Source organism: Myxocyprinus asiaticus, chromosome 13, assembly GCF_019703515.2.
Source record: "Myxocyprinus asiaticus isolate MX2 ecotype Aquarium Trade chromosome 13, UBuf_Myxa_2, whole genome shotgun sequence".
NCBI classification, from domain to species: domain Eukaryota; kingdom Metazoa; phylum Chordata; class Actinopteri; order Cypriniformes; family Catostomidae; genus Myxocyprinus; species Myxocyprinus asiaticus.
In genome coordinates, this window is record NC_059356.1 from 27,944,433 (window position 1) to 27,966,212 (window position 21,780).

General features: G+C 39.1%; 1 protein-coding gene across 3 annotated transcripts in view; it reads left to right on the forward strand.

Annotated features, from left to right (window-relative positions):
• Positions 1-21,780, forward strand: part of rarab (retinoic acid receptor, alpha b) — a 225,960-nt gene that overhangs the window by 156,753 nt on the left and 47,427 nt on the right. Inside the window, exon 1 of one of the 3 annotated variants that reach the window (XM_051713257.1) lies at positions 10,807-11,817. The exons of the other annotated variants lie outside the window; for them this stretch is intronic. Coding sequence (XP_051569217.1) covers positions 11,652-11,817 — 166 coding nt within the window. The 5' untranslated portion in view covers positions 10,807-11,651. Of the gene's footprint in view, positions 1-10,806; positions 11,818-21,780 lie in introns of those variants that run through there. 3 annotated transcript variants of the gene reach the window in all.

Consider the following 21,780-nt stretch of genomic DNA (forward strand, 5'->3'; position numbering starts at 1 on the left):
ACCGAGTGTAGTAACCCCCCTTCCAATCCACTCTGACCAGCAAAAAGGGGACTTGTTGATGCATAGTTTGGGGTTCAGCCATATGCTCGAGGCAACATTTAAAAAAATGTCAGAATTAAACAGTCTGGACACTTTAGTCCATACCGAGTTCAAGTGTGAGATAACGGGATGTACTTTAGCTTCTCCGATTAATTTTAATAGAAAGGCTCTGCAGTGGCAAAATAGCGGCAAGAACTTCCTGTTCTATACAGAACCAGGTGGAAGCGACCAATGAGCCAAATGTCTGAGACTGAATGCATAATAATAAAATAAAATCTTGGGTAGGCCTAGCCCACCTTTGTCAATTGGCCTATGTAACTTATTGAAATGTAATTTGGGATGCTTACCATTCCAAATGAAAGACTTTGCTATGCTATCATATTGCTTGAAATAAGAGAGGGGGACATCTACAGGGAGAGACTGCAGTAAGTAATTGAATTTTAGAATACAATTCATTTTAATAACATTAACCTTCCCAATCATAGATAAATGTAATGAAGCCCACCTGCCCACATCACTCGAAAACCATTTTATTAAGGGGTCAAAATTAACTCTAACTAAATCACACAAATTTGCTGGAAATAAAATACCCAAATACTTAATGCCCTGTTTGGGCCACTGGAAAGCACCCGGCTGGAAAGCCGTTTCTGGGCAGTACCCTGTCAGAGCCAAAGCTTCGGATTTAGACCAATTGACTCTATATCCTGAAAACTTAGAAAATGAATTAATAATTCTGTGGAGGCAAGGCATAGATCTACTGGGGTCAGAGACAAATAATAGAATATCATCTGCGTAAAGCAAGAGTTTATGCACCATACCTCCCGCCACCACCCCTGGAAAATCATCCTCCTTTCTTATCGTAGTTGCTAATGGTTCCAGGGCAAGACAGAACAATAATGGGGAAAGAGGTAAAGTAAAATAATCTGAAATTAGTTCATTTGTTTGTACCGACACTACTGGGTGTCTATAAACTTAATCCATCCAATAAACGTACTCCTGAACCCGTATATTTCCAAAACCTTAAAAAGATAATCCCATTCTACCATATCAAACGCCTTTTCTGTGTCAAGTGAGATGGCAGCGGCCGGAGATTGTGCATTCGCTACTGACCACATGATATTGATGAGACACCTAATGTTATCAGAAGAGCTATGGCCCCGAATAAACCCCACCTGTACTATATATATATAAGTGATGTCATAACTTTACTTAATCGATTAGCCAAAATTTTTGACAACATTTTTACATCTAACTGGATCAGGGAAATTTGACGGTAACGTTTACACTCACTTTGATCTTTGTCCTTTTTAAGAATCAGACTGATCCGGGCTTGTGTCATGGTTGGAGGAAGCTTTCCATTCTTTGATGATTCTGTATAAACTTCTAACAAAAGTGGAGCAAGTTCTGTAGCATAAGATCTACAAATTCAGCAGCAAAACCATCTGGCCCCGGAGCTTTGCCTGTAGGTAAGGCCTTAATTACCTCATCAAGTTCCTCCAAGTTTATCTCAGAATCAAGACAATTTCTTTGCTCAGTTGTCAGTTTGGGAAGTTTTAATGGTTCCACAAAGTTTCTAATATCTTCATCAGTAGACAAAGACGTAGAACTATAAAGATCAATATAGAATTCTTTAAAAGCATTATTAATATCAGTGGCCGAGGTAAATATTTCACCACCAGCAGATTTCACTGAGGGAATAGTAGAAAAAGACTCTCTCTGCTTTATATATCTAGCCAAAAGCTTCCCTGCTTTGTCCCCCGACTCAAAGTATGACTGTTTTGCCCTGAATAACCAAAACTCCACTTTCTGCAACAAAATAGCATTATATCTGTATTTCAATCTAGTCAATTCTCTGAGGCCATCAGACGACATTCTGCGCTTCAGCTCTGCCTCTGCACTTTTAATATTCTCTTCCAACTCCACAAGTTCTCGTGCTTTGGATTTTTTGGTGAATGAGGCATACTGTATGATCCGACCCCTAAGAACTGCCTTAAGTACCTCCCAAGCCACACCCACAGAGGATACTGAGGAACAGTTAGTCTCCATATAAACACTGATTTCAGTCTTTAACATTTATTGGAAATCAGGATTTTGCAAAAGGGATACGTTAAAGTGGCAACTATATGATTTATTTTTCTCCGTATATGGCAACATCTCCAAACTCACCAGGGTGTGATCTGAGACTAAGATGTTTCCAATTGAGCAATCCACAACAGATGAAATGAGGGACTTCAAAGATATCAAAAATAAATCTATTCTAGAATAAATCTTATGGACTGATGAAAAAATTGTATAGTCCCTACCATATGGGTTCAAATGTCGCCAAATATCTGCAAGACCAAGATTTTTACACATCTTGTGAAGTGTCACCGTTGCGCTAGGGGGCTTACACACTTTTGCTTCACTATGATCAAGGACTGAGTCCATCAAAAGATTAAAGTCTCCTCCCAATATTATATCATGAGGGGTGCCAGCGGCTTGCAACATCCCTTCATGATCTATAAAAAAGCCCCGATCATCAGCATTAGGCGCATAAATATTAGCCAAAATCAACCTTTGCCCCTGAATTTCAGCTAAAACAATAATCTTCCTAATTTATCTTTAATCTGTTTGAGAAATTTGAATTGTAGATGGTTATTAATCAATATAATGACTCCCCTACTCTTACTTGAGCCAACACTAAAGAAAACATGTCCACCCCATATCTTCCCAAATTTTTCAGCTTCCTGTGGGGAAAGATGTGTTTCTTGAAGAAACACAATATCATATTTCTTACGTTTAAGAAAAGAAATAACCTTCCTTCTTTTTATGGGGTGCCCCAACCCATTCACATTCCATGTGGAGAGAGACAACTTATTCATATTAACATTTGACATATTGATATAATAAAAATAAATAAATTGTGTGTCAAAAACAAGATTACACAGACCACATTCCCCATTAATGCAACAATCAAACCCTGAACTTCCCCCCGATCAAAACAAACAGAAAAAAGAAAAACGTGCGCATTAACCCCGCGCATGACAGCACCAATCGGCGTTAATCCCATAAAACTCAGAGTCCTTGTACACCTACGAGAGCCCCCGCGACAACTTTGCCATCGGATTGCTCAAGTCCGGTGCTTCTATACAAATTTTGTAAGGCAAAATTACATAACAGAAAATACTTTGTAAAACAGACCCCAGCCAACAGGCAGAATAAAAGAAAAAACATGTTGACTCATTCACAGAACCGTCTCGAAGGTGTGTTCCTCCACAAAATAAACTCCAGCTGATATAAAGCTGTTCAGTTTCCTCGGACAGACAAGCAATTGTTCAGTGAGCCAGCTGTTATGAGTTCAGCGGATGACATAATCATTCCAATGTCCCGTAAAAATACTCAACAAAACAGACTCCAGCCAGCAGGAGGAATAAGCACAAAGGACAAACAGATTTATCCACAGCTGTTCCAAAGGAGTGATATTCAACAGAACAAGCTCCAGCCGCTAGGCGGAGCCAGCACGAAAAACAAAACCGGCATCCCGGTTCCTCAGATGATCAAGAGCCAAACTAACTCAGAGGCCACAAAAAAATAAAATAATAAAAATTTTAAAAAATACACCATAACTTACTCAGCCCGTCAACTTTATAAAAGACGTCCTTTATGTGAACATGTAGATATTTTGTGGTCATCCAAAGTGTCCATTCTCGATCTTGCCAGAAACTTCAGTGTAAAAAAGATCTTCCGTCAATGCAGTTTCTTGGAATCATGCCACAAAACAAACTCCAGCCGCTAGGCAGAGCCAGCGCAAAAAGAAACAAAAATGGCACCCAGCTTCCTCAGATAACAGAGTACCTGAACCACGAGTCAGTCCACTAATATAAGAAACATCAAATGGCTTACTCACTCCAATGTATTTATGAAAGAGAGTGCCTGTTTTGGACATGTAAATACTTTGCGACCATTCTTCGTTTCTATTCTCAGTTTGGCCTGGAACATCATTGCAAAAGTGATCTTCTGCTGGTGTAAGAGTTTCTTACATTCCTTGAACTGATAGCGTTTCTCTCTTGTCGAATTCGCAAAGTCCGGGAATAAGAAAATATTATGGTTCTTCCAAGAAAGCTTTCCTTTGCTCCTCGCCTGGCGCAACACCAGATCTTTATCGGATGATCTCAGAAATTTGGCCAAAATCGATCGGGGCCTATCTCCCTCAGCAGATCTGCGAGCCAGGAATTTCACCATATCTCTGCCCTCTTCATGCTCAGGAATTCCAACAATTCGTATGTTATTCCTTCGGCTCATATTTTCAAAATATTCCAGTTTTTCCTAAATTAATTCCAAATCTGTTTTGAACACGGGTGGATTAGCGGATAATTCCCTTTCCGATGACTCAAGATAATCGATTAGTTTTTCAACTTCTGTCACTCTTGTAAACAACTCAGAGAATTTTGTTTCCATCGCCGTAATCGATCGACGTATTACAGCGAGATCTTCCAAGTCAGCAACAACCTTCGTCAGCATCACCGACATGTTGGACAGTTGATGCTGAATTTCGTCTACCGACGTGCCGTCCAAATCGAGTCCCCGTCTCGCAGTCCCGCCAGAGTCCTCAGCTTCAACACGTAAGTGTCTTTTAATGTCTCCAGAGTCTGAGGATGTAGACTTTTTTGCTGTGTTTACCTCAAGGAGCAAGTATGTAATTGGGTATATCGAATCTCACCAGATTATAACATGAAAATAATTAAAAAACTAGCAAAATTCACAGAGCTCGTGTCTCACACGTCTGCTTCTCGCATGGCGTCCCTGGAAACCCCCCGGAGGTTCAGGATTTTTTTTTTTTTTTTACATTTCATTGCACACATGCAGCATACAGTATATACTGTTGCAGGAATGTGCAAAACTGACTGTGGGTTTTGTCTTTAGGAAGCCCTGTATAATTAAGCTGGTTTTGGTTTCACCTGACCATGACCTTAGGGGGCGTTTAAATGAGACATGTTCTTGTGTTCAAAAACAGCTAGATGGATCCAAAGGGAATGGAACAGAAAACAGGGGTTTTGAGAAGCATTTTTTTTTTTTTTCCAATTTGGAATGCCCAATTCCCACTACTTAATAGGTCCTCATGGTGGCACGATTACTCACCTCAATCCGCTTCTGAGACCTTAAATCCGCACATCTTATCACGTGGCTCGTTGTGCATGACAACGCGGAGACTCCGCATGTGGAGGCTCATGCTACTCTCCACGATCCACGCACAATTTACCACGCGCCCCATTGAGAGTGAGAACCACTAATTGCGACCACGAGGAGGTTACCCCATGTGACTCTACCCTCCCTAGCAACCGGGCCAATTTGGTTGCTTAGTAGACCTGGCTGGAGTCACTCAGCACACCCTGGATTCGAACTCGTGACTCCAGGGGTGGTAGTCAGCGTCAGTACTCGCTGAGCTACCCAGGCCCACTTGAGAAGCATTTTTAAAAGTTGAGCTTTTTTACCAGCTTTTTTTTTACGGTTTTCCATGTGGTACACATCTTGCTTACAGTGTGTGTGATGCAAATTTCGTCATCAGCACAGTACGCACATACTATCCATGTGCAGCCCAGTTTTTCTAGACACCCGGACAGTCTGCATCTGTGCGCATTATCTGCACATGCGCCTGTCGTTGACTGTACTACAGAGTATCACTAAGCAATCGTACTGTGCATGCAAACATGTCAATACAGACTCCGTACAAGAGTAAATTTTGACATACCCTAGCCTTAATAGTTTGTACAGCATACTGTCAGTATGCTAATAAAATAAATATTCGGGGTTCAGTACAAGTTGCTTCATCAACATGAGTACAAGTGGCAGCTGTTTACAACTATAACTAGGTAACAACTCAAGAAGACATCAACTTCACTGTGTTAATAATGTATTCATCTCTTTGGATTTACCACCAAAATTTTACATGTACATAACAACACTTGTGTTTGTCTGCCATGGATGCATTGAATGTGTAGTGATGAACGTTAGCTTTTGTCTGCCGCAAACACGTGGATGCGAAGAAAGAGATATGATGAATTTGAGCTGCTCTCTGAAGGTGATTTATTTGGAGACGAGCAGTTCTGAGAAATTTATTTTACCTTAATAACTGCGATTGGGAGCCTGCAACACAAATTATATGTCAATATAATATGTAACAATATGTTACAGTTCAATTTCGTGATTTGGTATGATTGTGTTCATGTCAGCAGCAAACTTAACTAGAGTACATATGAACCGTACCCCAGACCACCTTTTCAAATGGACTCGGTTGCGGTTCGCGGTGTGCATTCAAGTTCGGAAAACAGCGTTCCCATCATCCAAGTTGAACTTTGTCATTCGAACCCGAGTGCGCACCAAAAGTGCCAATGTGAAAGCACCCTAAAGGCAGAAATGTGAAGCTTATAATTTTATAAAAGCTCTAAGATAAATTCTTCTGTTAAAACTTGTGAATAATTTGAGCTATAACACTGTTTAAATTGTAATTTTTATGGTCATTTTAGGGTTTTAGCGTTTACACCATTATGTCATCATGGCAACAAAATTGTAAAATTTGATATAACTTCACATAGAAAATATTAGTACGCGATTTTGTAGCTTACTGTTTAAGATTGATGTCTTGTAGCTATACTTTTGAAACAGTATTTTAACGGTTACAGTTACCATTCACTTCCATTGTAAGTGCCCTACTGTAAGTAAGAAGTAAGATTTTTAGTTTTATCTTGTTTTTTAAAGAAAAGGAGGCACAAGTCAAACTTACTTTTTGTGGTAATCAACATTATGCCACAAATTTTGTCGATTGAGCTTAACTTATATTGAACCTGGAATATTCTTTTTAAGCACTGACACTAAAATTATTTAAAAAATATATAGGCTATATACGAAAAAATCTAGATAGTATTCAATCTAGTATTCAGTCTCACTAATTGCCAGCTGCTTGTGGTAGAACTAGTCGACTTAATGATCCATCCCTAATATATTGTTATAGAAATACATAGAGAATGACAAAATAGTTGGCCCTGAACATACTCTGCTTACCCTATACAAACACTGCATGTATGCAACAAACATACAAGCACTGTCTATACAGCCATATGTGTCATTGAGCTGTTCATCTGTTGTTTGGGTCACTAGGGGTCAGTGGGTCAATAGGGTGTTATGATGCATAGTCAGGGGACAGGTGAAGTGGATGCACAGGCGTGGACTTGACTGTCCATGCCCCAACCTATTCTTGGCCCCCATCACCCTGCCATCAGAATGCAATCAAATCAAATTTGTCACTGTAAGAAGATAGAGATGCATTAAAATCTTGTGATGCAAAAAAGGATTGGATTGCATTTTTTAATCTTTTAATATATCACATGCTTGCCCTCACACCCTTACACAACATGCACACAATCAAATAAACAAACAACTCACCATAAGGATGGCTTGTGCTGGGTTAAGAGGTGTATCTATTTTCATCTCTTAATCCTTGACCTTGAGCCAGCAGTAATGAGAGAGGACTGCTCGAGCAATCAGGATCATCAACGGCCTGGCAGACTAGTCAGTAGCCTTCACCACAAACATTACACATCTGGAAGAGTGGTTCCCAGTAGCTAATTCTCACCATATGTTCACCACAGCAATAAGCATCAGCTGGCACATAGTAGCAGTCAGTGTGAACAAACACCAGTTGTAAGGCACAAACCTCTTAATGTTTTTATATTGCACCATAACTTACAGTGATCTATGACTTTTGATTAATAATGATACCCAGCCTTATGGCTTTCTGTGCTATAGCCACTCTTTTTATGTAACCAAGTTTGAGCAACCTGCTTCAGCAAGGTTCACAGAAGAATTAATGGTGTGCATGAGATTGTGATCAAGGTTTTGTCACAAAGATACCTGTGATCTTATTTTATAGGAAAATTTAAAATGGTTCGTTTTGTCATATACATTTTTATATAGCTAGCCTTTAGAGTTCTAGCGAAGTTCAAAAAGCTGTTGAGAATATGCAGATCCTCAGTTGGTATGTCTTTTGACCTTTGTGTTACTATTATGTGGGACACCCATACTGTCCTACAACATAAAAGGTCAGAGCAGTCACTCATTGTAACAGTATTTAATGATGGCCCCACCTTCTAGCAGATTACAGGCATTGTGAGTGAATGCAAACACCCATCTGTTCATCAAGGCAGAGCATTATGGGGCAAACAGGGTCATGTGACTGACAGAATAATGATAAGCAATTAAAAGTGCTCAGAGAATGCACTGACCCAGGGCTATATGTTCTGTGATAATTACACTCAGAACATGTATCTGCTCATAAACATTATATATGCAATGCTTGTGAAACATTGATAAGAAGCTAAGCCTAATAGAAAATAAAGGAACTTTTTTCATGCGTATTTGGAGGAGGTGAAGTGGGGGATGTTGATTGAGGGCAATAAATATCCTTACATTTTCAGGTTGCCAGCAGTTTTGCTCATGTATTTCCTCTTAAAGCCAAATAAAGTCTTTGAATTCCTGATAGCCGCCATACATCCCCCTCCTTCCCCCATATATACTGCATTTCACAACTGTTGTTGTGTCAAAGTATTGAGAATCTCAGTTCATTTACCTCCAATGGTATATGTAGCTTATTACATTGTCCCTGATTGTTTTTGAGTTTTAAGGCAATGACTTCTTAAGAAACCTTTGATGTTCTTTTGAATTGTCACAGGATTCACTGCTCTTGAAATTCTCAATGCATTCCAGACAGTGTTAGATATATTAAACTGATGTAATGGCATCATTTGTCAAAGAGAAACATAGCATGTAGTGGTAGATGTGGCATTGCTTGAATTTTGAGACAATTATGTTCCCTGCAAAATGACAGATTTTTTACACTTCAGTGCTATTTAAATGTTGTGCAATCTTGATACTGGAATATTTAGCAAAGTCAGAGGTACAGTATCAATTAGAGATGTGGAGTCAGTTTTCAGTGTGCCATTCTGTGTTTCAGTTTACTGTTTATATAGTATTGAAGTCAGTTAGCCTATTGTATGTGGGTGTGTTGCTAAGTGTTATGCCTAGTGTGTAAAATGTAAAGTGGCAAATATGTAAAGCAGTATTCCTTAGAGCCAGTCATTTATTTTTTCTGACCATTTCATAGCAGGCATTATGTGGGTCTGTTTGGATTAAAAGCACTATCCATTAATAAAAATGTATTTATTGAATGAGCAACGTTTTGTGCGCAGGCTAATATTTTAGAGGGTGAAAAATCAATATAGTACTTACATGTCAAGGACAAAAATGTGAGGACTGAAGCCGGAAAATAAGGGGAGGCTAATACGTCGCTTCACTGATGGATGGAGCCATCAGCGGATGGTAGCAACCTTGGTGCGTTGAACTGATGGATGCTGTAGGGCTGCAGCCCAAGTGTTCATTGCCTTGTTATGAACACTACTCACCAGAGAGTGTCTATGGATTTTGTGGTGGGAAACTAGATAGTGTTGCAATGTGTTGTTTACCTCACTTTGTATTGATAAAGCAGTTTTGGAATCAATGATTATTTGCTCTTTAGAGACACAATGTAGTACTTTATTTGAGTACTTTGTGAACTGTGTATAAAACTTTTACAAAACATGTGCAACACACATTAAGAAGACGTTTAACAGTATTTATTTGGATTAGGCTAAAATATTATTTTTTTGAGTGTATGAAATTAGCCTTGGCTAGACAAAGCAGTCAGCCATATTAGGCCTATTTAATTTATTTCAAAAAATGAAATAAATCATAAATGGCTGCAGGGACAGACTGGCCATAGGGAGAACCCGGACTTTTCCCTGTGGGCCAGCCACGAAACAGGGCCGAACGGGCAGCGATAAGCTGAAACGGGCTGCCACATTAAGGAAGAGGACTGCAAAATGGCGCCGTGATATGCAGAAATGGACAGCTAAATACATACAATCAAATAATATTTTCACACGTTTTGCATAATTTGGTGAAATTACAGCTTGATTGGGAATGACACCCCAAAACAATATGAAAAGTAATATTGAAGTATAATAAAAGTGGTATTTATTTTTCTTTGTTTTTTTGAAACATCCATTCATTTCAAGCATGCTCTTCACACTTTTGTTGACTTGGTTAACAAGTACACTAACTTTTGAAAACACTTATAGTGGCAAGGTGTGGTGGAAATGTTTAGATGATCATAGTTTTAAACATGTAATAATTTGCATCTTTATAATACATTTTCATAGTGTAATATTGAAAGTCTGGGTCTGGGACAACAGCCAACTCTACGTTAAAGCGTTTTTAAAAAAGTACCAAAAAATAGATGATGTCAGTTTTAATGTGACCTTCATATAACAAAAATCTGTGCGTTTTAATAAAATGAAACGCCTGGGACATAAAATTGCACAAAGTTGAATAAGCAACTAATATATATATATATATATATATATATATATATATATATATATATATATATATATATATATATATATATATATACTTTGTTTTTAGTACTTGAAAACAATAACTCCTGTCCCCTTTTTATTTCATACCCATTCATTACACGGGTTGTTAACAAACAATTTCTGTTAAGAGGGGAGCAGTCAAATAGATAAACGTATACATGCGTAAACTTTATACACTACCTTGTTATGGCGACAGATTCTCGTTGATAGATGTTGCAAGACTGATTAGGTTTATCAACAGCCAATGAGACAGCGGCACAGTCTGAGTGGGGGTGGATGAGGGCGGAGTTCGTGCGCAGCTGCTGACACTCATCAAAAACTGCGGTGTGTGGGATAGCCTGGAAACTGCGCGAGGATCAGAGTCACCCCATCGAAGAGCGCTTTTGTTTTGTTTTTAAGAGAAATTCCCCAGAAGTATTCGAGGGGATCGACACAAGATGCTGTTTGAAGACATTACTTTGAAATTGCGTCTTCGCAGGTCTGGAAACACTGGAGCAAGTTCTTCCCCTGTCTGACCAGCAACCTACAACGGGATTATTCACGAGACTGAGCTCTCTCTCGCGCGCGCCGATGCGGAGGACTGTGTGTCTACCGTAAATATGCATCAAAACATCGGACTGTTAACGAATAGTATTTAGAACACGTATCGTTTTGGGCGAAGGGGGCGTTTGGGAGACTTTTCAGAACATACGCTTCAGTTTTCGGACATTTCCACGGGCTGCGCGTGGAACAGCGCATATACTCATGTAACAGTTTTACATCGATTATAAGGTTTAATATAGAGCCACAGTTTCAACAGCTCGGTGACCATGTTGTTGCAACAACTGGCCCAGGATTTTAACATCTGAAGAATGTAGTTCATCCCCCGTGGTCAGCGCGAGCTTCTGCTGAAGTGACTTGCACACTGATTAACTGCTTATTTTATGCACGCATTCTTGCTAAAGTGCATTGTTTTTTTTTTTGTTGTTGTTGTTGTTGTTTTTTTGTTATTGAGACGCTCCTATTTCAATGTTATGATAAGGGGATTTTTATTATTATTTTAACCCACAGTTTCACAGTTTAAGCAGTCATTTCCCACTTACACCGAACATTTTAAGTACTTACTGAAGAAATCTACTATAGGAAGGAGGCGTTTACTCTTGGGAGATTATTAGTAGTTCTTCCATGATGTACGAGAGTGTGGACGTTGTTGGACTGACTCCTAGAACGAACCCGTTTTTAAGCATGGATTACTACCACCAGAACCGTGGCTGTTTGATCCCGGATAAAGGCCTCGTGTCGGGAGCGGCCCGCGGCTTCAGGAACCCGCACTGGGGCGGCTCAAATCACTGTAGGTGGCCTTTTGTTTTCTCCAATGGAAAATCTCTTATCCTTAACATAGTCTCTGATCTATTATTATACGGACAATTTGATTTTGAGTGCCTCCCACCGACGGCTTAATGTTTGGGGGGTTGGGGGTCAGAGGAACTCTTACTGGGGCAACAGCTCAACTACACGTCAGCTGATACAAGTGTGGGTATTTTCCAGCATGTTGGCTGTGTCTCAAAACCTAGTGAGCTGTCTATCTAGACAGCATTTTAGGCATCATGGGCGTGTTGGAACGTTAACGTAACCAGCTCACTAGGTTTTGAGGACTTTATTTGTGATTTATTCTCTGTAAATGCACCTCAATCTTTTATTTTCGTGCCTGATATCATGAATCTGGTTTCATTTGAAGGGGATTTTTCCAGTCTGCATTACCTTGATCTTGATGGCATACTTTCGGTATTTTTTAGTGAATAACAAAAGAGGTATTAACTTAAACATTCTGCATGTGCAATAACTTCAATCCAATTTTTTTTATTAAGGACCTCTCAGGACCTCAGTTGTTAATAATTGATCTAACTCTTAAAGTGAAATGCTTTACTTCACATGTTGGTGCCTGCCAAACAGGATAGTGGGTTAAATTATTATATTGTATGTAAATTGTAGTGGATTATTGCATGTTAGCAATTGTGTATATTCAAAAAGTTTTTTGAAGAATCAAAAATGTAATTCTCTCTAAAATCCCATCAAACCTGTAGAACATAAAGGAAAATATTTTCAATAAGAAACCATCTATATCAGTAGAGAATGCACACACAACCTTAGCTTGTACAAGGCCAAAAGATGATGTTGCATTTGAGCTGGTGTCTTCTCACAGAGTATGGTATGTGTTTGCAGCACGAGTGTGACATTTCAAGGGGCCAGAGTCTGTCTAGAATCACGATATCCAGTGATTGTTAGGGTGTGTCAACATTGCTAATCTTATGTAAGCTTGTTTGAAGGATGATTTGTTCTGCAGCTCAGCATCCCTTTCTTATGGAGAACAGTCCTACCAGCCAAAGTATCTATGTCTCTTGAAAAGGGCATGGAGAGCAAGGAGACAATCAGTGATGTATCCATGGAGCACATTTGCTCAGCCTCAGAGCTTTGGGAGGAACACTCTAAATGAACACAATTGACAAGTGGAGGTCCTAAGATCCAGTAGAATCCTCTCAAGCTATTCCAGTTGTAGTCAAGGTAAATTTTAGGGTGTAGTACAGTTGTGACATTAGCCTTACCTTCAAGAGAGATTGGATTTGAATGCACTCTTTGAGTTGTTCTGATCTGCAGATATTTCATATTGTTTCATATTTGTAATGATGCCCGTCAGAATAAAGCTTCTCCCATTCAGATGTGGCACGTATGGTCCATAAGTAACCATAATATACTTGTTATTAAAGGTTTATCCATTAACCCATCATAGTTTCCTCTTTGCAAAGTAAATCTGTGGTAACTGCACAAAAATCTGGACCATCACAAGACTCCAGAGTGCCATTGACTGAAGTACTATGAATTGCTGGCTTGCTCTTTCAGATAATCCCCAGAATAATTAAAGCCATACGGCAGCTTATTGATGAATGCATTCCTTTGCTTGCATAAGAACATGAGACATTGAATAATTGATGTTTTTAGGAGTAGGATACTTTAAGGGACACAGAGTAAGTGGTGTATCTTGTGTGCTGCTATGCTTTATTTTAATTCCTTCCGAAGTGTGCCATATGATTTGTTCTTTAGTGGCCTTCAAACATGAGCACATTTGTGGCCATCAGGAGCGGTTCAAGCCCTCCGCCTGCCTGACCTCTATGCCCCGCTACCTCTGCGCAGCGAGAGGCTCTAGCGCTCTGTTCCTCAAGAGGCATCCATCACGGAGTGTTTGAAAAGCTTTCCATCATTCTGAAGGCTGCCTGGAAACCAAGCAGAATGAAACCAGGCAGGCTGATCTTTCAGCTTTCCCTCCCCCACTGGAAGACTGTTAACTTGCTATTCACCACCCTTCTTATGACATTCCAATACAGCTCTTTTGTTTTAACACAGAGCTTGATCTCGTTAATATGCATTAAATGTGACAATTTCAGTAAAACAGATATTTGCCTTTTTAGCGTGTCATGTAATTGCTTTAGTCTGAATGAAATCATACCTGTCCGTTTTTTTGCGAAGTCGAACTAACAGACCTAAATAATGCGATTGTAGCTAGATGCCGTCCAGTATATACACGTTAATCGGACCACAACTGGCTTCTGCATGTTGCGTGTGCAAGACAGAGGTAATGCGCGACATATATTTAACACTTTCTCAGCTGACAACCTTCAAGTATTCAATTATGCATTGTGTCATATGTACTTAGACAGAATGAAGACAAATGTTGCTCGACTATGCAAGAACCCGCTGTTGCTTGAATATAATTGCACATGTAAACTAGTGTACTGACTGAGACTTGATGAGCCTCACGTGGATCTGCAGTGTAGAAGCCCTAACTAAGGAAACGCATGTGGCGTTTTATTGTTTCCCATGAACAGCGCAGTGCCGGAGGGAGCAACAGCCCAGCCCGGTTGCAGTTGGGAGGGGATGGAGAGTGGAAAAAGAGGGATTCCGGAAGAAGAGTTACAGAGGGAAAGAGTAAAAGGAAACAAGAACTGCCCTGCTCCATTGGTTAACCAAGGCTCACAGAGGATTGGGGGTTTTACTGAACTCAAGACATCATGGCAAGCCTGCTGGTGAAACACAGAATTGCAGCGGCTAGTTTGCATTTAGCCAGCAGCCCTTGTTGGCAAGAGCAGCACTTGTGTTGCTGTGGTTTTGGCTGGCTGACTGACTGTTTATTTCTCTTAGCCTTAAAAACAGAGCAGGGCTTGCAATAGATACTGGGCCTGTTGGCACTCTGGCAGCACACATCCAGGCAGATCATGTGGAATGGAGGGGCAGTAGCTGAGGCATACACAAACGTGACCAGCTGATGGTGTACCATGGCTGTGGCCTGGAGTCTGGATAGCACAGTTTTAAGGCTTTCATTTTTTTATTTAAAAAAATAAATACAAAATTCAGTGCATTTTAGTGCCTTAAGCGATGACAGAGACAATTGCAAATCAAAGTGTAGTTCTTTGCAGTCCAACAGAGCAGTCTAGCTCTGGAAGTACAAATTCCATAAATTTTTTTTTTTTTCCATTGGGGAATTGATTATTAACAATAACTTAAAAACCTTCAAAGACAGACCTACTGCAAGCTCTGAGGTTGTTAATTGATGATAGGCTTATGTGCTTCTGGTGAAGCCATCAGTCTACATTATTCCATCATTTAAAAAAAAATTATAATAATTTTTAATAGTAAGTTTTATTGGCAGATTTCCTGGTGTAGAATTTACACTACCAATGATCCAGTGGGTCAAAATACACCAATCAGAGAATCGAGGCAATCAAACCGCGATGAGAGAGCTCTGCAGTGACCTTCCACTTCCAGAATGATACTGAGTTGGGCTCCCTACTCTGGCAAACTACTTGGGCCTATATGTTTGCATATATCTGAATATTTTTTAATCAAATGTGAACATGTTGTTTCTATACTTATAGTCAAAAAAAAATTAATTCGAGGTCATCATTCACAATGCTTCATGGGATTGTAGTTCATTGCCTTATTATTCTTAATTTTCTAATACATGATTGTTTCAAATAAACAAGTTTGCAGTGCTGTAATTCACTTCAGAGATTGTTGGTTTGGTTCATGGCTTAGAACTCTGAAATCACTTTGGAAAAAATGAATAGGAAAAATACTTCCCAAACCATGACTGTTGAAAATAAGGGTGGGGACTGTTGTGCTCTATAGTCATTCTGTGGATGTTTTTCTATGCCTGATCCAAATCAAAGCGTGTATATCAGACCCTCGCCATATCATCTCACAGATACCCTCCAGAATTCTCAAATGTCAGCTTTCCTATAGTGAAAAATGTTAACATTTTTTAATGAATTACAGAGATGAACTGATTTAGTGTTAGTTAATGAAAATAATGACCCCTGATGAGTTAACGGGCAGATGTTTAGAATGTTGTATACTTGACATACACAACACCTGTCTGGTGTCTTAAAGTTTTACATCAGAGAGATGACTTTTACCCGAAGGCTGAACATTAGTCGAGCTGCTCTGTAATCATGGCGGTAAAGAACAGCAAGGTTTGAACCTGCACAAGGCCACAGGGCAAGATTTTGCAACACATGGCACCCTTTCAAATCAGATGTGCAGCCCTTCAGCTGTAATGGCTGTTGCCTGCTTTAAATGTACCGCTTTACACTGAAAAACCACAACCACATTTTGTACATTAGATCTCGCTTTAGTATGTATCATCAGGTTATGTTTTATTTCTTTGTGAGAGAACATATATACAGGAAAGTTAGCGAGGATAAGGTTAGCAATTTCTCCTCTTATGCCCTCATGAACACAATTGATAGGAGTTTGTGTCTGGTTTAGTGTAACCTAATCATAATCTCATACACGGACCATTACTGGTCAGTTCTGAGCTAACTTTTGATAATCCATAGCCTCTTTCTCTGGTTTCTGCTTTTTCTCTTTTAGTCTTTCTTTTTGTGCAGTTTAATCTGTATAAGGAAGTACAGCTGGAGTGGGTAGCTCTATTTATGTAGCACTAAGGCGGATTTGGAGGGCGCCGTGCCCAAACACATTGCCAGATTTTGGTGCTAAGGCTAAAGCTGCCTAAGCCATTCTGCCCAGGCCCCCATGCTTCAGATGGTCTTCGATATGAGAGTTATTATCTTGATTACAGATGGATGCCCTACATCTGTTTTACATCCAAACCCACAAGAGAGCATCAGTAAAGGCATACATGGAAATGGAGCATACTGTTGCCGTGAGACTTACTACTTTGCAGTGTTACAACAGCAGTAGTCGGTAATGTGTGTGTGTGGAAATAAAAAAGCGACAAGCTGAAGATTTTTTTAAAAATTTTTTACGTTTTAAGGCTGCTGCTCCGAGATGAATGTTCTCCAGCTGTGCGTGATCAGTTTCAAAAGACTGCGCATGACCCATTGTTTCCTGACAGCCAATGACAAGTGAATTCCTGAGGGCCCGATTTCGACGTGGAAAAAAGAATTTGGGGATGAGGTACTTAAAAACTCAGACAGAGGGGGGGTGTCTTTTATATTGCACGCCATAAAATGTCAAGGAAAAGAGGGCAGAAAGAGAAACCAAGACCAGCTATAAACACAGGCAATAAAAATAAGGGAGGCCTGGGGACTGAAACCTGCTCTGGCGACGGGCCCGTTGGGAAGGGGTTGGGCAGCGCCTCAGAGAGCCATTGGGCTGGGGAAGGTTAAAAGGAAGGAGGCCAACTAGAATGGTTTTCAGTATGTCTGTAATATCCAGCAGATTTTTGTAATTTATTTTTTTACAGTGTGTCTAGTGCAATGGTCCGAGGTCCTTGTGAGAAAGTCCCAGATGGCCTTTCACTCTTTGCTTAGTTTTACATACCAACATTTCAGTAGTCCATATTAATACCAGTAAAATGTCGTGCTTCTAAATACCACAGCAAAACAAATATGCTTTTGAACAACACTCTTTGTTTAAAAGGTAAAATATTAATCTACATTTTACCAAATAAAATTAAAACGGCTTTATTTCTGAATCCATTTGCGTTAAGGTTTTCCAAGCAGTTCATCTAAACACTTAGTGATAAAGAACGAAGAAATGAGTTCAGAGCAGTAAACAGATACAGAACTGAGTCTGTACTTTTGATATTGTAGAAAGACCTCAGTCTCATTACACCTTTATTTTAGTATCGACTTGGTACAGAAGTACTGGTACACTAGTTTCAACATCGTTGTTGTTAATTCTTTGAGTTGTAATTAAATTTGCTTTGGATCACTTCTCTTCCCGAACTTCCCTAATGTGATGACATAATGAAATAATGGCTTTGTGTGCATAGCTCATCAGTACGGCAGTTTTATCCTCTCATTTCTGTCCTGGTAAAATCTCAGATGTCAGTGTATTAATCATTGTTGTGGCTGAAGTATTCCTGTACAGAGGGTAAGAAATGGATTGCCTCATCCTGCAGAGCTTGCATTCTCCTCACTTGCTAGAGTGTTAATTATCAGAATTAATTCTGTAAGGTGCTACAAATGAACATAGTGGCCTAATGAGGCGAGGACAGTTAATAGAGTTGTGGGAATGACTGCCCTACCTGTCCTGTGATTGTCTTCATCTTACTGAGAAGAGAAATAACTCCTAGTGTCTAATGGACTTTTGCTCATAGCTTTAAATCACTTTACAAAAAAAGCAAATAAGTGATAAAGCTACCTCCTCCGAATTCATTCTTTCACTGCAATTAAAATGTGTCGCCGGAAAAGATCAAAGAGACTGATGGTATTCAGACCAACGAGGTTTATAATATGTGGAGAAAGCTATCCATTAGCATTCCCATTCATCTCAATAGAGTTGCCCATCTGATGCAATTTAAAATTTTTAGCCATAAATGCCATGTGATTACTCTGGAGTGGAGTCGCAGGAAAATGGTGTCAAGAATGCGTGTATCCCCAGGTTCTTCACTAGCAACTAACATGAGGTGTGACTTCAGTTGCAGCAGACCAATTCATGCTCTCTAGAGCCCTGCAAAAACGGCAATGGTAAAATATCTTCTATACTTTAAAAAAAAATATTGGCGATTTATATAAATTACACAGCTACTTTTGAAAGGACGTCATGGAGAAAGATGCTTTTTGGAACAAGATGGTGTATTTATGGAATCGACCAGCAGGGGCAAACTGAACCATGCTAAACCTGCCAGACATTGACCATGTGATTTACACTTACACTACTGGTCAAAAGTTTTGAAACACTTGCCTGAAATGTTTCTCATGATCTTAAAAATCTTCTGATCTGAAGGCGTATTCTTAAATGTTTGAAATTAGTTTTGTAGACAAAAATATAATTGTGCCAACATATTAATTTATTTCATTATAAAACTAAAATGTAATAAAAAAAAAGAAGAATAAGTTTTTGAAAATGATGACTTGGACCAAATAATAAAGAAAAGCAGCCAATAAGTGCCCAGCATATAGATGGGAACTCCTTCAGTACTGTTTAAAAAGCATCCCAGGGTGATACCTCAAGAAGTTGGTTGAGAAAATGTCAAGAGTACATGTCTGCAAATTCTAGGCAAAGGGTGACTACTTTGAAGATGCTAAAATATAACACAGTTTTGATTTATTTTGGATTTTGTTTAGTCACAACATAATTCCCATAGTTCCATTTATGTTATTCCATAGTTTTGATGACTTTACTATTATTCTAAATGTGAAAAAAAATAAATTATAATAAAGAATAAGTGTTTCAAAACTTTTGTGTAGGTGTCCTTGTTAATGCAGCTTTAACAATACGTATCTGTTTGTATAGCCCTCAGTGAGAGGTGTGTATTGGACGTTCTGTTGAGATGAAGGGCAAGTTACAACAGTCAAACGGCAATAAAAACACTTTAAATGGATCCTTGACAACCAGTCAAGCTAAACAACTCTCTAATCCCACTTCCACAGAGTCTGACATTTGACCTAGTTTGATTTCCTTTACCTGCCGCTTTGCTTCCCTGCCAGCTCTCATCTTGCTCTCGCTCGCTCTCTCGCTTTCTTTCTCTCTCTCTCTCTCTCTCCCTCTCCCTCACTCTCTCTCCTTCACTCTTTCGTTATCTCTATGGTCCAATTTACGATACAAGTAAGAGGCCAACATTAAGGCCTTGGCTGAGTTCAGTAATTTTCTTTCATTTCTGGAGCTCTCCAAAGACCCTCAATAAAGCTGTTTGTTACATTTACTTGTCCATCTCAAAATCTGCATCTTTCTCCTTTGTTTTATTCTCTTTAACCTCTCACCACCATCCTTCTCTCTGTCTCTTTCTGGCTCTCTCTGACGTAGATAGTCAGACCTTTGTAAGTAAGCCAAGGTTCAAAAGGCTCTCAGCTTTATAGGCAGTGTAAGAAAAGTACTTTACTCGCTCTAGCAGTAAGTGAGACTCTCTTAGGCCCTCTATAATTTCGAGTCCCTCTCTACACGTTCACTCAGGCATGGGCTGTTGCAGATGAATGTAGGTCAGTAGCTATTAGTTGGAGATCAGGGGTTACCTCAGCTATGACTGAACTGGCCTCATCACTGGGCCTTTTGTAAGGCCACAATATGCTTGGCATGCATGCCTGTCTTCATGTAAACCCATCTCCAGGCTTTGGGCTCATTAGTTTAAATCTGGCATGGGCAAGATGGTCGACTAGTTGATAGCTGAGGTTGACTAATTTATCTCAATTTTAGAAAATAGCTTTAATAATTCTTTTAGTAGCTTTAAATGAGATTAATTTATAGAAATCTCAGAGAGAGACTTAGTGTGCTGACAGCATGTTGTGCTTTACTTTCAACATGGGAAAACCCTCTTTGAAAAGTTACTTTTCTAAATTCCTCCTCTCAAAAAGTACCACTTGTGGAACAAATTCACCACATGAAACATTACATTTCTGAAAGGTTATAGCTATTTAGCCTATTCATTTGTTGAATATCTGTTACCCTATTAAATGGCTGTGCGTTTTTGTATTCAGGCTTGTGTTTTTTGCATGAGTGTTGCAGTTTTAAGGTGCCTTGTCAAGTAAAAAATAGTAACTATTTTTGATATTAACTTTTAAAAATTTGTCTCAAGATCCATGTGTTGTCTGCCAAGCTGTCTAGCTGTTTTTGAACACTATGCATCAAATCGCATTTGATCAGAGTTTAGTGGATCCTAATTATTCAAGGCTTCCTTAAGACAGACTAGTCGACTAATCATTCTGACAACAACATGACTAGTCCATTTTGATAAAGTTTTGCACATACCTAGTTTAAATGAAGGCTGAAACAATTAGTTGACGTTATCGACAATAAAAAAAAATTGTAAACAAAAATTTGTCAAATAGTCGTTTGATCTCATTTAAAGTAACATGAGATCACATTAAACTCTGGTGTGTGAGAGGAAGAAAATAGCTCACAGATGTGCTCTAAATTTTCCAAACAGCTTCAGGTGATGTAGATCGAAAATAATAATAACAAAAATACAAAATAAGTAAATGCAGAAGCACTCTCGTTGTGGAATAAGTGGAGCTGGAGCTGCCGCTCTGCTGAAGCAAAACTTGCGTGTCGAGCGTCTTTAAAGGAAACACCCCGGTGTTGCATCTTTAATGCAGTTATATTTAATGCGTTATAGCCTTATTAAAGTTCAAATAATACGGAAGCAGGTCATGTAAATAACTACAAAACTCAGAAACTGGCATTTCTCTGTGCGGTCAGTGCCTCTTCTATGAGTTGCACAAATGTCCCGATCTAAGGGGGAGAGATTAAAACTACACACAGCGGAGGCACACACTGTTGCGAGGACACTCGTCCCTCGAGTGCACGCAGTTGCTGCAGCTAGATTGTAACGTGATGGCTCGCAACTTATTGAATCATAATATATGCGTCACTGTGTTTATTATCGTGAAGAAAATTGGCAATACGCAGCTTTGTTAATAAGAGAGAGTTTGTTTTTTTGAGTTAACGACGGATTGAAGTGAACAGAAAGGTGAGAGGGAAGTCTTCGCCCCATTATACACTGCAACAAAATACGTTTTTGATTTGTTTTTGTTTTGGCTTGTTTTCCAATATAAACATCGGAAACTCCTTTAAAACAACGTACATTTTCTTTAGCAGCTATACTGCAGAAGAAAAATTGTTATCTGAGAATGTTGAATATAATATTAAAAATAAAAATATTTTAAAATATCTAAAAATCCTTTAAAAAAAAAGATGCATTCACCTGAGAAGCAGCATATAACACATTTACACTTTTAGAGAATAGATCTTGAATATAAGTATATTTTGTATTTACTGCATTTGCAGAAGTATAACCAAGTGAAAAAATACACTTATATTTAAGATACATTCTCTTAAACCAAGTCTAAATATCTTA